Source organism: Brienomyrus brachyistius, chromosome 2 (assembly GCF_023856365.1).
Source record: "Brienomyrus brachyistius isolate T26 chromosome 2, BBRACH_0.4, whole genome shotgun sequence".
In the NCBI taxonomy this organism is placed as follows: domain Eukaryota; kingdom Metazoa; phylum Chordata; class Actinopteri; order Osteoglossiformes; family Mormyridae; genus Brienomyrus; species Brienomyrus brachyistius.
The window spans coordinates 4819637-4835022 of record NC_064534.1 but is presented as its reverse complement, the minus strand read 5'-3'; the positions used below and the strand labels follow the sequence as shown (position 1 = coordinate 4835022).

Below are 15386 nucleotides of genomic sequence, written 5' to 3'. Positions count from 1 at the left end.
CACCTCCAGGTATCAGATTCTCTCTCCACCTTTAAGAAGCACCTCAAGAACCACCCGTTCCAGGAATACCTCCACTAGCCTGACACCACTCCATGTTCCCTGAAATGTTGCGCTGATTTGAATAGCAGTTTTATCAGGATCTTGCTTTGTCTGGATGATATTTTGCAGCTCCTACTCCAATGCTGCTTACACCTGTACCTTCACTGGAAGCTCAGCCTAGCTGCACTTATGCCTAGTCGACTCCTTGACAGCACGTATGGATGTAATGTTATTTTCCCAAGTGATTAATGGTCATTGTTGACACACCACAACACACAGTGCACAACACCTAAATGTGTCCTCTGCATTTAACCCACATGTCACATCGTGACATAACAGGGGGCAGCTAATTCAGCGCCTAGGGTGCAGTGCTTGGGGGTGGTACCCTGCTGGTTGATGTCACTTTGGACAAAAGCAACTGCTAAATAAAGTAAATGCAATGCAAATGTCAGCGATGGACTTTGGGATATGAGATATAAGAGGGAAGTGTATGCTGGTTCTCATGGCAACCCACTGACCTCATCCTATATACCTTCTAAGCAAAACCTTTTTATAGACGCACCAGAGAAAAGCACAATGTTTGGTATGGAGCATGAAGAGATACAATCACCCCAAATTTAATTATATTAAATGCACTTAGTGGCTGGAGCGAAAATTTGCAAATGCAAGTCTGGTTGGACTGGAGACCCGCAGGTTATGGTTCACGGGCTGGAGCAGACAGCCAAGAAACTCACCGGATTATATATAAATTACTGTGAAATTATGGAGAAATACCAGATACATGAGGACAAACGTGAATAGATAGTTTGACATTGTTTATGCAAACGCATCAGGGTTTACGAAGATTAATGTACCATGAGTAGCAGCACTCAATCAACCAACAGCTCAGGCTTTTTATAGCCACAGATTAACTAGCAGACTAACCTTAAAGCAGAAATGCTCTCCACCAGAGCAAGGAAAGACGTTATGGTTCGAACAATGGATCCCTGTGTTCCTGACCTTTGTAGCTACTTGGACTAGGCATAATTGAGGAAAAACGGGGCAAAATTAACACAATTTAATCAGTGTTGTTTGACATGCCAGCTGGTTGAAACCAGGCACATCCTGAACATAAAGATAAAGTAAACACAGGCTGCACTGCATTCGATGGAAAAAAAATAAAACTGCACCCCAGCCTATTTGCATTTTTCTACGGAATAGATTTTAAAATACTGCCAAATTATTCTGGCAGAATCAGTGATTATAGTCTGTCACAGCTGAGCAGTCCGTTGCCCAATGGCGAAACGTTAAGGCAGAAAGCTGTGCGGGTCATTTGAAGGGGTGACATGTTAAGTTGGGTCAGTGTAGGGAGAGTGGGGACATCGGCCAGGATCCGCAGAGTATTTCTACAGGTGTTAGAATGACTGAAACTAAAAATACAAAAATAGGACTAAGACCAGGAGGAAGGAAGATGCTCCCCCTGTCATTATCCAACTTTACTTTGAACTTTCTTATAGTCTGAGAAAAAGAGAAGTTATGAAGTATGTTCTATTAGAATTTCAGATTATGACTAATACTGTGTGTATAAAGTGCTACAATGTCAATCCTCAGGGGCTTTTTAGATTATAATCTTATTGAGGCATTTATAACAATCTAATAACAGGGATCATGTGTGACTCAGTGGATACTGGCATTACCTCGCCCCTTGAAAATTCCAGGTTCAAATCCCACCCGTGTTGTGAGTGAGGAGTTCCTCTCCCTGGTTCCTTCCACAATGCAAACGTGCGGTCAGGCTAACTGATCTGTCTAAGCCTCCTATGCTGTATGAATGTGCACCCCATGATGCAGGGGCATCCCCTCCTAGGGGACTGCAGAAAGGCTCCAGCCATGTGCCTGCAAGACGGATGTAACAAGATTGGTTAAGATATGAAATACTTACAGTAGAGAAGAAAGCTCTTTATGCATAAGTTAGTTACGTCAGAGTGTAAAAAAAAAATATGCATTGTATTGTTTAAACAAACTACACTCACCAGGACAGCACTGGTACAGCAGGTCGCTGAATGCTGAGATTTTTACAAGGCAGGGATTATAATTAAACACAGACTGTGACTTTCCACAACACAAGCTGGTCTGAAGACCCACGCACATCCCTGCAGACTGCACACAGGACCCCTACCAGGCATCAGCCTTAACCCATTCTTCTTGCAGACATGCGCAGGCCTCAAAGGCCAAACAGCAGCTGCACGGATATGCCCACTGCTACACCGTGGTGTAATTTCAGTAAGAATGGTAATTAGATCAGATTGTGGTACTGTTTGAATTTATAGCGCTTGGTGACAAAGATCTGGTTGTATACTCACCATGGTGTGCTCATTTGGGACCATTCAAAATTATGTACACTTAAAAATGTCCTGTTTTGTTACAGTTATTCTTCTCCGCTTTATTTAAGGAAGTAATGAGATGATTTAGATAAACGCCATTAATTTAACTTTATGTCATTAATTTTAACCTGACATTTCACAAATTACCCAATGTGCTAAGGTGGGTCTGAGCTAACAGAGGCATTCAAACCTGTTTGATATGTCTACGGTTACATTAGTGATTGCCGTGTTTAATGCCCTTAACCAGTGCACCAAAACCTCACCACATGTACCATTAAGACAGGCTTTTAATTGAAAACTGGGAAAGTAAAGGAAAGGGTGTTCACATCTCCATTCATACTTTTGTATTAGCAGAAAATGGCAAGATCAGAAGACTCACAAAGATTAAAAAAAGTGAAGTAAAAATCAATACGCTATTTAGTGTCCTTTGCAGTCATACGACGCCTTTACAGCACAAAACAGACACAAAGACACGGACCTCAAAGACTAGGAGAAGCTTGAAGTATTTTAATTACATTCAACATGATACACATGAAAATAAACAAGGAGTATTTCAATATTTTCTAGGAATCCTCGCCTATATTGTTTTCATTGCAGATAGTGTTAACTCAGGAGTTTACCAAAACGTAGGTCATGGGTTTAGGATCCAGGTAACAAAGTAGTTCTTCCATGGAGAGGACAGGTTAAACTCCAGAAAATGTCATGAACGTCCACGCAATGGTCATCGGAAGGCATTTCGGTTTGCAGTGTCGAGAACGGCGGACGACAGTCAAGGACGACGTGAATAAAATGTGTGAACCACAGTAAAACGTGGACATGAACCTGAGCACGTTTCCACACCACTGTCCAGACGGGGTCTGTTCCCATGGGAACAGCATTTGACCACTGCCCGTCAGCTCTGACCGCCAGGTGACACCAACCAATTACTTAAGCAGCTCGTCATAAAATAAAAAAAAAGCAGCCGTAAGATTTTAAGAAACTATACACAATCATACAGATATCTAACATGTATTCTCTAAGAATGATGGAAGACCTTCATGGTCCCCGAAAAGAACATCCTCCCCCGACGAGCCAAGAGCTGCCGGAGGTGAACGTGTGCTTCTCAAAAACTAAGCTGTGCTCCACTTGAAGCTGTGGTCTCGTGAGGTTTACGCAAACGTCCGCTTTAGGCACAAATAATGACGACTAGGAGCTCATAAGGCAGTAGAGGATGAGCATGGTTCCTACGTGGGGGGCCTCAAATGCAGTGGGGGGGGGGGGAGCTTTTACAAGGGCGGCAGCTCCAGACTGACAGGGAGGGCTCAAGGTAACAGCTCAATTTCCCTGAAGCCTGTCACTTTCAATGCCGGCCCTAACACAAGCCCGTAGACTGAGACCTGATATCTCAGTGCCAGATTAAAAATCTCTATTAGTGGCTAAAATCGGAACTGCTCAATTGTTTTTCAAACTGATAAATGTTTTATGTACACACAAAACTTGAATCGCCAAGCCATAGTATATTTTATCTAATCTGAACTGCCAGTGTGGGATGTGAGCCAAGGACTCAATTATGTGGGTAAGACCCTAATCATCCTTTCAGCACTAATTAAGACTCCAATGGAAATCAGCCTGTACATTAAATCAGAGAGGCCATTAATGCTTGAGATTTGTGTCTGAAAGGGAAGTTACAGTGAGGAGTTAGGCATTTCCCCAAGCCTGGAACGAAGAAGTTAAAACGCACAAAATGATCTTTCGTTTTTGGTTTTAGAAAATTAAAATAAATGGCACATGAAGCAGTTAAATCCAGCAGAAAATGGTGCATATCAGCAATGCATATTTAGAATACTGCTTATATTGCTGCTGAACTGTATGACCTTGAAATGACCTCTCTCAACTTAACAGACAATCTCATTCAAACAAACAATCCCTTCAATCACAGCCTTAGAATATGAATCGCAGTGTCCCCATTCTCCATGATCGCACCTCTAACTCAGCAATCCGAGTTCACATGAGACAGACCATTAAGAAGGCATTCGTATGCTGTAAAGTCTCCATCAACAGCTGTTTGAAAAACAGAAGAAAAATACATTTAAAAATGTATTCTGTAATATGAGATATAGTGCAGTACAAGTAACCTATACCTGACCATAAAAGCCATTATCCTCATGGACTAGACTCCATGAGTAATTTACCACATTACCGATAACTGTAATTACCAATTCCAATGGTAACGCCAAGCTCACTGGCCAACCATCACACACTCATTGTTTGAATGTTGTATTGCCCATAAAGCAGACACTTAGCTTATTAAACGCTCGCTCTTTCCATGACTTCAGAGGATACTTCACACCAGGGTTTCGTGACAGAACACTACCAAGCGACAAAACAAGACGAACGATACGAAAAACCAGTAACGCAGCTCCCTCCGCCTGAGTCAGGGTCCCCATAAAGCTTATGATCGACTGGCTTCCTCCAGCCCCTGAAACATTTGGTTCAGTCTCTCTGATCTCTGACTAAATCTTAAATTATCCAAAACCACTGTTGCAATCATAAAATTATACATTTTAATAACTTTCCGAGACCAGCAAAACAAAAAGTGTAACGACTTAAATAGAACATGAGTGTAAAACGCAGGTTCTCTCAGCAAACTGTGCCTCCTCTTCGGAGGAGATTATCCCACAAGGCTCTGCCCAGTCAGGCACTGCATTGGCCAAACTTGGACCCTATTGCTGAAAGACAAACAAACTCAAAACAACCAGAACACCCCAAACCAATATTCTCAGATTTAAAACTGCACACGATTTCCATGAAAATTATACTGAACCCACAACTGTACACTTGCTGTTAGTCTACGGAGAGTTTAAATAAGCAAGCAGTGGGTGCGAGCAAAGGCACAAAGGTCAGGTTCGCTCTCAGAAGCAGGAACCTACAATGGCAAAGGCTGGGGCCCCTCGTTTCCCCTCGGCAGACTGAAGGGGGGGTCAGGAGATACAGAGCTGGGAAGGAAAACGTCTCATTTGGGAATTAAATGACATACAGGAAGAAAAGAAAAAAGGAAAACCCTGATTAATTCAAGGCCCCCCAAAACAAGACAGCAATGAAAAGCAGCTCGGCTGTGTGGAACCGGTAGTGATGGGATTAGCGGTCATGGCAACTGACTCTGTAGCGGACACTGACACTGGAAATCGCCATAAAGGGGTTAAATCCGAAGAAGATGACCGTCCACCATCTCACTTTCTAGCATGCGCTGATTATCTGAGGTGTGCTAACAAAGGGGGGGGGGGGGGGTGGGTGGGCCGGGGGAAGAGCACTTGCTAATGTTCAGAAGAGAGTCTTCAGACAGTCGGCAGGAGGGAGAGACGACAGGTGTGGTATCCGAGGCAACGGTGTGCAGCAGCGGCATCTTTCACACGCGGACCGCAAGTCCCACGCTGCATCAGGTCTCAAAGTACTTATATATGGCCGTGACATAGGTCATCACGCTCTGCCAGTCCGGCCGCTCCGTGCGCACCATCTCGTTGATGTCCTGCAAACCAGAGAGCGCAACCTCATCAGACCAGCACTTTTAAACTGGAATTTCATTCATTAAAAAAAAAAAGACGTCTTGTGTATTAAAATTAAACTATTAGGTGCATCTGGAAACATTGAATCAGATTCTAACTGCATTCAGCTTTTAAAAATAAAACATCATATATTTAATAGATTTAAAAAGGAGGTCTGGTTACTCCTTTCAGCACCAAGTCTCGGGTTTCGATAAATCCTTGGCGAGGACTGCTCTAGATACGGCGAAACCTTTATTAAACTCTGCACACAAACACCAGCACTGGCCTGCACGTTTGGGAAGGAACCGAGAAAATACTTGTATTGACAAAAGCAAGTCACAAGCTGCAGATTTTCTGCCACCACAGCAGAGATATTACATTCAAGTATGAAATGATGGGTTTACTGCCACCTTAAGCTGCACGAGGTATTCAGACATGCTCTACTCAAAGCTCAACAGGCTGCTGCCACAGGAAATCAGAACCATAATATAATATATTCATAACATCCATATTAACACCTCTCACCTGCAAAGATAAACATATTTTAATTTGAGGTGACTAAACACCATAAATAAGTTCATCCTTCTAGAATAGTAAACACGAGCAATAAAAAAACAATCACAAAGCGCTGGCGTAGAAGGCCAGTATTTCTGTAATTTTATATTAACCTGGGCTGCCACTCCTGAGAGAGACATACAGCTCATTTGACACCTATGTGACAGGACGCCACACCTGCCTAGCCACGCTGACTGAGCGACAGAGGTCACCGAGAACCTGTTTCTCCTACAGAGAGGATGCAGTAGCTACAGACTGTTTACTCCGAGTCTCAGAGAGGGAGGTCGGAAAGCAGGAAGGTGAGAGAGACACAAAAATGCCAAGAAAGCTTTCGCGCCGATCTCAATCTTTGCGAGATCTCAGGTGGAGTTGAAACTTAACAACAATAAACTTCCTCAGGAGCAAAGCTCCTTGTACCTGCAACACTATGATGCACAGTGTACATTCAGGATTCCAGCATCACCTTAACCTGATGGGACCAGCCGCTGTTGGTCTATGGTGGTGGAAAGCCTGATGAGCCACGGTATCCTAAGCCCTCACTAAGAAGCCCTCATTAAGCAGCAGCTGAATTGGGGTGTAACATTACTATTAATAATAACCACCAGGAGCGCCGTCTTCACCTATTTACATTGCTGGTTGCATCACTGAAGCCATTCATGTTAAATTCCATACACATTCGGCTAAGTGGTTCTGCTAACATGCAGCTGTAAGCATACTTCTCAGACAGAGCCAATGTTCCTGTTAAGAGCAAACACCTGGAAGCTCATGTCACGTTTACCGCACATGAACAGTGTGGCGGCACAAAACCCGTGTCAGACCAACTGGAAAGGGTTTGGGAACTGCATGTAATAGCAGGATGCGCTGGTGCAGGGTGGTGCAGGAGGCTCCACGGAGGCAGCAGCATGAAATAAAAATTTGCATGAAGTGTCACAGGGCTGCGATGGGCTGGCCCCCCATCCTGGGTCGTTCCCTGCCCCGTGCCCATTGCTTCCGGGATAGGCTCCGGACCCCCCGCGACCCAGAAGGATAAGCGGTTTGGAAAATGGATGGATGGCGCCACAGGAACATGCAAAAACGCTATCAGCAACAAGTACATCGACATCTGACAAAGTGCTTTTGAACATCTGACGAAGCACGAAGCCTTCAGAGATCATCGGGGACAAGGAACCGCCCATCACGAATCACCAGGAAAGCAATGTTGATAACCAGAGTTATAATAACCAACATCCTTTTCTTTGCAGCACTTGAAGCCGATTCTTACCAATGTGGACTTGATCCCCACGCTTTCCGCTGCCTGAAAAGCCAGCATGAAATTTCGCCTCTGGAAAAAAAAAAAAATATATATATCTTAATATTGGGTAAACTTAAAACTGCTTATCAAAGGGTTCAATTAACAGCTATGGTGATGAAACTTCCTCTTCCCTAGTCAATAAAAGCTCATTATCATTACCCGATTTTAGGAGCTTTATGTTGCGAAACACAATAAGCTCAAATGAGATTTAAAAAAAAAAAAAAAAAAAAACACACACACAAAGACATAAAATATACTCATTGGCCACTTTATTAGATACATTTAGCTACTATTATAAAGGACCCCTCATCTCCAAGTGGGTTCAGAGATGATTCTCTGCACAGCAGTGTGTTACAGACCTCTTGTTATTCCACTTGCGGACATCCTGTTAGCTTTAACGAAGCTAATCACTGAGCTCTCTCATTAACAACATCCCTTGACTGGACGCTTTTGTTTATCACGTCATTTTCTGTAAATTCTAAACACTGTAGCATGTAAAAATCCCAGAACGGCAGCTGGTTCCGAGACACAGGTACATCTGGCACCAGCAGTCACACCACAACCAGTATCCCACGCGCCATGGACACTGTAAAGCTTAGCTGAACAGCGAGTGAACTACGTGACACTGTCGGCATGCTGTATGTAGTTAGCTAAAGCCCCAGGATTTGAACCACACACAATTAGGACACACAGTTAGTGCAAAGGACTGATTATTTGATTTGATTTTTCTTGTTTGTTTAACTTTAAACTGCACTGAGTTTTCAGCAGACCTCTTCCTTCAGAGGAGCTTCTTGCTCCTTTGGTCACAATGTTGCTGGTTGGCAGGATTTAGAGAAGGATGGAGGCCACAGAGCCGGCGTGAGTCTCTGAGGCTCCTCAGCCAGTGGTTGAGTGTCGGGAGGAGTCGGCTGCCGTTTACCTTATCTTGGCTGTTAAGCTCCTGGTACGGGATATGGGCTGGCAGGTAGGTGTGGAGGATAGCACAGAAAGCCAGACCGTCATTCCAGCTGCTGCTGAAGTTAGTGATGTCAATGTTCTGGTGGAGGAAAAGAAAAATGGAGATGGACGAGGGAGAACAGAAACAACCACACTGAGCACTCAAAGAGGGCACATCATTCACTGTAAGACGAGGTAAACGTTCTCCGATTGTTACACGGGGCCTGCGATGAGTTGATGCCCCATCCTGGGTTATTCCCTGCTTTACACCCATAATCTCTTGGATGGCCCCTGAACAGGACAAGCGGTTTCAGAGGATGGATGGATATTACACAGGGCCAAACCATGAAACGCGGTCACTGCTCGGCCAAATGCGAAGGCAGTCCCATTAAGAGCTCTGGGAGATTCCTTCATGGCCAGTAAGCTCGATCATGGCCAGCAAGCTGTTCTGCCAGAGATGGATTAAGTAGATCATGTAGTTGTTTCGCCTAAAAACCAAACTTGTCATAGCTAACTAACATGTCCAATTGCCATGCATTCTGTGCTTTCAGTGCCCACCTCACAAACCACAATTAAAATATGTTTCTTATGAGTCTCCAGTCATGGAGGAAACTACCCTGTTGTGCTTAATCATTTTGCTTATCAACAGAAATTTTATGATTCAGTGAGTCATCAACTCAGTTAATGCATAGTGAACAATGACTGATTTGGCTTGTTTAAGGCACCGGTGGAGAAACAGGCTCTTATTTTAGCTGCGGGAACTCTGTGGAGCGTTAGATTAAAACTGGTACATTCTGCATTTATTTTGCTTTAAAAAGACTGACTGCTTAACTCCAATAATGCAACACTTATTACGTTATAAGAGAATCACCACTGTTTTTTCATTTTCAAATCGTAAATAAAGGATAAAACACATTCCGAAAATGAAAATCTGTGAGGCCACGGCCTCTGAGAAACACTCGAAAAGAAAACGTATATTTTTGCAATTACTCAAAAAATGGAAACACTCGTGTTTTACGTATAAAATCCTTCAACAATGAATGTGCAAAACAAATAGCAGATACAGATGTTCAAAGCAGTACACAATTATGTAATATCACTCAGAATTTTCAAAAACATATCCCTGCATCCCGTTATCCTGCGGCTGGGTATTACTGAACGCAACGCTGAAGTAATGAAGCAGATCGGATGCCTCTCCATATTTCCGGGTCATTGCCCAGGTCAAACGTTGGGTACGGCGGCACGTTTGGAAGCTTCAGTGCGAACGAGACCTGGGGTGCTCGGCTACGTTTCCTGCCACACACTCCTTCCTCAGAGCTTGGGAAGATTTATCAAGTCCACAGAGCTGTTTCTGCCTGATAATCGGCACCGACTGCAGAGTCAAGCGTAGGTCCTGTTTTCCCATTTCGTGTTGGCTGACTTGACTCACAGAAGCCTGATAAAGGGTTAGGCGTAGGATTCACATACAGACATTTTCTTCAACTGAATTCTGAGGCAACAAAGAAGCCAAAGATGAAGTAGACTGAAGCAACAGACCAGTATTCACAGCGAAATAAAGAAAAGGTGTAAGGGTTCAAGTCAGTCACCTGAGACAGGCAAGCGGCACGAGGTCATGAAGACTGCAAAAAGTATGTAAACACTCAGGATCCTCAAAGCAGAATATTTTCTGGTAAATATGAACACCATCTTCTAGCAACATGAACACCCACACTATCAGAAACCACTTCCCTACAACCCTGAGACTGACACCTCTAATAGCACCAGCTTTACAGTTCTTAGAATCGGGGATCCCAGAACACGTTACAGTCACTCACAGCTCTGAGGACGGTGAAAACGAAGAGCGGTGAGATTTTGAAGCGTTACAGTTTTTTTTTTTCTGCCAGCGGGTGATGAGAAGACCTACAGGAGATCAGCTGTGCAGATTCCGAGGCCCAGTTCGCAACTTAGATTTGTGTTACCGGCACCTAGTCATACGTCAAATCGAGACCGAGAAGTTTCCTGATTGGCTGGTAGGTTCGCCAGCTTGGTGTGGGTCATCTCCCCAGGGGGTACCTTCAGAAAAACCTCGAAGGTCTCGAGACAAACCTTGAGGCTGGTGAATGTCCAATGGTTTCATGACATTGACACTGTCAGAGATAAACATTAGCTTTTGCAGGAAGGCAAAAGTTAAAATCGGAGGTGAGGTGACAATGAGAATTAGCCGGTTATATCCCGCTGCTGATCCAACATCCTCTGCATCCCTGGCAACATCCATTTACATATCAGCAAGTGCCACTGTCCTGGTAATGTTACCTGGGGCCTACCAGCATTACAGAACAAGATTGATCCTGTTGGGGCAGATGGGACGGGGGTGGGGGGGGGAGCGAATTTAATACATACGTCAGGTAGAAGAGACTGGGGAAGAGGGAATAAATAATGGGGGGGAAGAAAGAAGAACAAACAGAACTACACCTTCAGCCTTCAAGTTCAGAAAGCCATTACACTGAAACAGACTTAACCATTTGCCTTAAATACACATCGTAATGGGGACACATAATCAGCTCATCCCCTCCCCCAGAATGTGATGCCCTTTCGTCGCCACGCCCTTGGCAGCTTGACTGCTGACTGTCCTCTCTGGAAAGCACAGCGAACCAGGCAGGCCTTATTAATCACGGCCTTTTCACCGGCACACGGCAGGCTGCGGAGAGCTGTTAAGCTGTTAGAGAGGTCAGGCTGGTTAAGACTGCAGTGGCCCTGGGCAGCAGGGACTCCGTTTGCCACAGATGGAGGACTGTGACCGGGGGACTCAGTCACCAAAGTTTAATCGCATTTACAGCCACTCAGCTGTATAATTATCATCACCACCAGCAAAGATCATTCACTGCTCAGCAGATGCTTTTACCCAAAGTGACTTTTTCGTCAATGATTTTTACAGACATAATAAGCAGAACCTGCTACTGAGGTGATTCAGGTTAAGTACCCTGCTCAAGGCTGTTAAAAGCAGGGCATCGGATCAGGAAGTAAATTCTTTTGATTACAAGCCTGTGCTCACCCCTGCCGTCTGCTACGACAAATTCATCATCCCGTCACAACAGTAGGACTACAGGTGTAGGTCATGTCTTCATGGCAACACGGCCAAGACAGCAGAGAGGAGTGCATGGGCTGTGGGCTCCGCCCATGTGTCAGGCAGCGGAATTAACTTTTGATTTTTTATTTTTTTTTATTTAACATTTTCATTTTTCATTTGATTTTCATAAATCGTTTCTGTTGTGGTTTTATTAGTTTATATTAGTGTTTTATTAGCGTATGCGAGCACAAGAAATGCCAAAGCAGGTGGCTCTTAATTTAATGTTACGGACTGCCTAAGACACAGGTCTCGATGACAGACATATAGGCAGCAGAGATCAGACAAACAGCGACGCATGCTGGGGTCTGTGATATGGGTGGAGTTCGAGGAGATGACTGGAACAGAGCACAGACCTCCTACATCAACAATCACCCCTCCAAACTACCTAACTAAAAATCCACTTATGTCCAAAGCCATTGCTCAGGCCCTGGTTCCTGAGAAAGCCTGCCCACAGAACCCAATCTGTGCACCAGGTGCCCAGCCCACTGTAGATCAGAGTGATGCTGCTGACCAGGGAGTCCAGGCGAGCAAACCGGTACGTTACAGAAACAGGTCTCCAAGCAACAGCCATAAATAGCAAATTATAAAAATTCATTGATAAGACAACTGCCTCGTGCCCATTGCTTCCGGGATAGGCTCCGGACCCTCCGCGACACAGTAGGATAAGCGGTTTGGAAAATGGATGGATGGATTGATAAGACGACATCCTTTAAAAAGACTCTGAACACTGCAGAAAGGAGGAAAAAAAAACAAATATAAAACCCCACAGGATTCACGGTGACAAAAAGAGATCTCCTGAGGGTGAGAAGAAATTAACTACGTTTCAATGAATCAAATCAATTCAGATGAGGCAAAAATGTACTGGGATGTGAACAATGTGGGCTGAACCATTTTTGTAACCGCAGGGACGTATTCAAATGCACGAGTGTGAAACCTCAACGTGAGACCTGTTAAGAAATGCGGGAAAAGCATACGTGGGGTTATTAACTTGGGGAAGGGGCGTTCCAGGGAAGAGGGGAGACGTGACAAACACCACGACAATTTCAAGGGCATGATTTTCGACGCAGGTCCTTCAACTGCCAGCCACACAAGTGCATCCCTCCAAATGAGACTGACATGGAAGATACCCCAAGGGTGGGGAGGGAATGAAAAAGCCCCACCTCTCGGCACTTCCCACCCCGGGGCCATAGACAGCTGTCCAACAGGACTCTTTCACGTTTAAAGCACGGAGCTCTGGGTCTGCTTCACGCTCACTCGTCTCTCCAACCAGCCAGTCTACAACGCACCTACATCTGCATTGACAGTACAGGTAGGATGGTAGAGGGCAGCCATTTGTGTGTGTTTCGCCCTGACTGGATTGGAATGGATTTCTGACACATTTTCTCAGCATAGAGAGCTTCCAGTAACTTGGACACTTCAACCATTCCTTTAACACGAACCATTCCATAACTAAACCACTACTGCTTACACTGCAAACCTAACGGTGACCTAATATGCGAAACGATGACATTCCACAGAAATTACGAACCAGTCACTGATCTTGGCATATACCACAAATATACGTCTAGCACATCAGATGGCGAATTAGCCAACTCTCCCCTTTACAAATACACACTTCCTCAAACCGTGGCAGTAAAAAGAAATGGGGAGGGCAGGGAAGAGCAGACATCCTCCCTATTGGTACAATTATAATGCAAATGAGTATGTGGCTCAGGTGAAGAGGCTAGCTGTTAGCATTGCACGTGCTAACGGGCTCGATATGGCTCAGAGGCTCCCGGTGTGTACAACACCCCCAGGATCACAGGCACACAGAGGCAACAGACAATGTCCAATTACTACGGAGGAGAAAAAAAAAATGTGGGGGCAGGGGAGGGGAGGCGCCAGAACAGGTCCTGGCTGGAATTCAGTAGCACTGAATGCTTCCCGTCTGGAACTGGAACCCGTCTGGAAATGGCCACCGGCAAGGCAGCTGAGAGTAAGGTCAGAATGCGAATGTTTATATATATATATATATATATATATATATATATATATAAAAAACACACACACACACACACACACACACACTCATATACATATCACAACTATATGGCCACAATACAGCATCAGGGTATCACCAGACCCCCAGAAAAGCTTCAAGGTCCTCATCCTCTATACAGCAGAGTGAATCAAACCAGACAGAAAGTGCCCCATGCTGTAAGAGAATCACTGTGCGCCTGCTGGGTATAAACTGGGTTCATATTGGGCCCAGTGACAACATAACTGCATCTACTGCTCAAAAGCCTACTGTTCATGGTCTTCCCTGCACTTTCCATGCATACAGTAGGTGCAATTTATGAGCAGAGAGCTGTATCTTCTCCATCTGGACCACAGTGTCCCATCCATCCATCCATCCATCTTCCTTACCTGCTTCCTCTGCATTTCTTTAGTTCAACATTAAACAAAAGTAAACAAAGACGATGAACCAGTTCTTCCCTGCGTGAGATCTAAGCACAGATACCACTTTCTGTCTTGTCCAGTTGACCAAAGCTCTCCCTCACCCTCCCATGCCTACATCAACCTAGCACATTAGCAAAGCGAACACAGACGCTTTCTTCTAGTCATAACAATCAAATTAAGATTGAGTTGAGTCTCTCCTGCTCACAGATCATTAGCTGCTGTCTTACCAGAAACATCTTTGTCTTTTTTTATCGAAGTGATTATATCTCTGAGACATGAACCAGGAATCCCAAACCGATCTTCTACAGGATGCATGGGACTCCTCGCCCCCAAACATGACCTGTACCTGATACCCTTCAGTCTTCTTCTGGCACCACTTGAGTAGGGCATTCCTCTTCGAGCCGCCATATTCCCGTGCCAGCGCCGACAGAGGGTCCTTGCGTTCCTCCCTAGGGGTGGAAAGGGGACACAGAAACCACTCATCAGATAAGACAGCCTGTGGATGTTGGGGCGGGGGGGGGGGGGGGGGGGGGGGGCAAAGCATAAGACTCAAGTCAGGAGCCTAAGGAAACCACTGATAAGTAATGAATAAAAAACAATGGGGCGCTATGCTCAGTGCAGGCATCTTTAGGAGATACTGGGATTCTGTTATTCAGGATTGACAGAGGAAGGACGTGTTATTCCATGGGGAGCAGACCTAAATCACACATTTGCAGCATTGTCATCCAAACAAAGGAAGAAAACCGTAAAAAAGGGAGATGGAGCCTGGGCCCCATAGCCTTTCCTGACACGAGACAGGAAGACATTACCGACACCCCCTTAAACTATACCCACATGACACTGCGTCAGCCATGGTTTGAGCAGATAAACTGTTGAGAAGGGATGAGCATGGGGGAGCAGAAAGTCACACAGACACGCATGCTCACGCACGCAACAGCACACACTCCTTCTCCCCCCCCAACAAGCGTCAGCGTGGATCATTCTGGAATGTGAGGGGTCCTGGCCTGTTCAGTCCAGCAGTACATTCCGGAGCTCTATGGCTCCCTGAGGTCAACACAGACTCCGTGTCACTGACCCACTTTCCTCTTTCCCACTAATGACGCCGGACCTCATTCTAAAAGTTCCTTCCCCTCTGTTCC

At 45.0% G+C, this 15386-nt stretch overlaps 1 protein-coding gene across 9 annotated transcripts in view; it reads right to left on the bottom strand.

Annotated features, from left to right (window-relative positions):
• Window positions 1–2886: 2886 nt before the first annotated feature.
• Window positions 2887–15386, bottom strand: part of specc1la (sperm antigen with calponin homology and coiled-coil domains 1-like a) — a 34304-nt gene continuing 21804 nt past the window's right edge. For all 9 annotated transcript variants that reach the window (XM_048982542.1, XM_048982599.1, XM_048982553.1 and 6 more), the window contains 4 exons: window positions 14594–14696; window positions 8686–8802; window positions 7737–7796; window positions 2887–5904 (listed from right to left, as the gene is read on the bottom strand). In XM_048982542.1, the coding sequence (XP_048838499.1) occupies window positions 5815–5904; window positions 7737–7796; window positions 8686–8802; window positions 14594–14696 (370 nt within the window). In that variant the 3' untranslated portion in view covers window positions 2887–5814. The remainder of the gene's footprint in view (window positions 5905–7736; window positions 7797–8685; window positions 8803–14593; window positions 14697–15386) is intronic.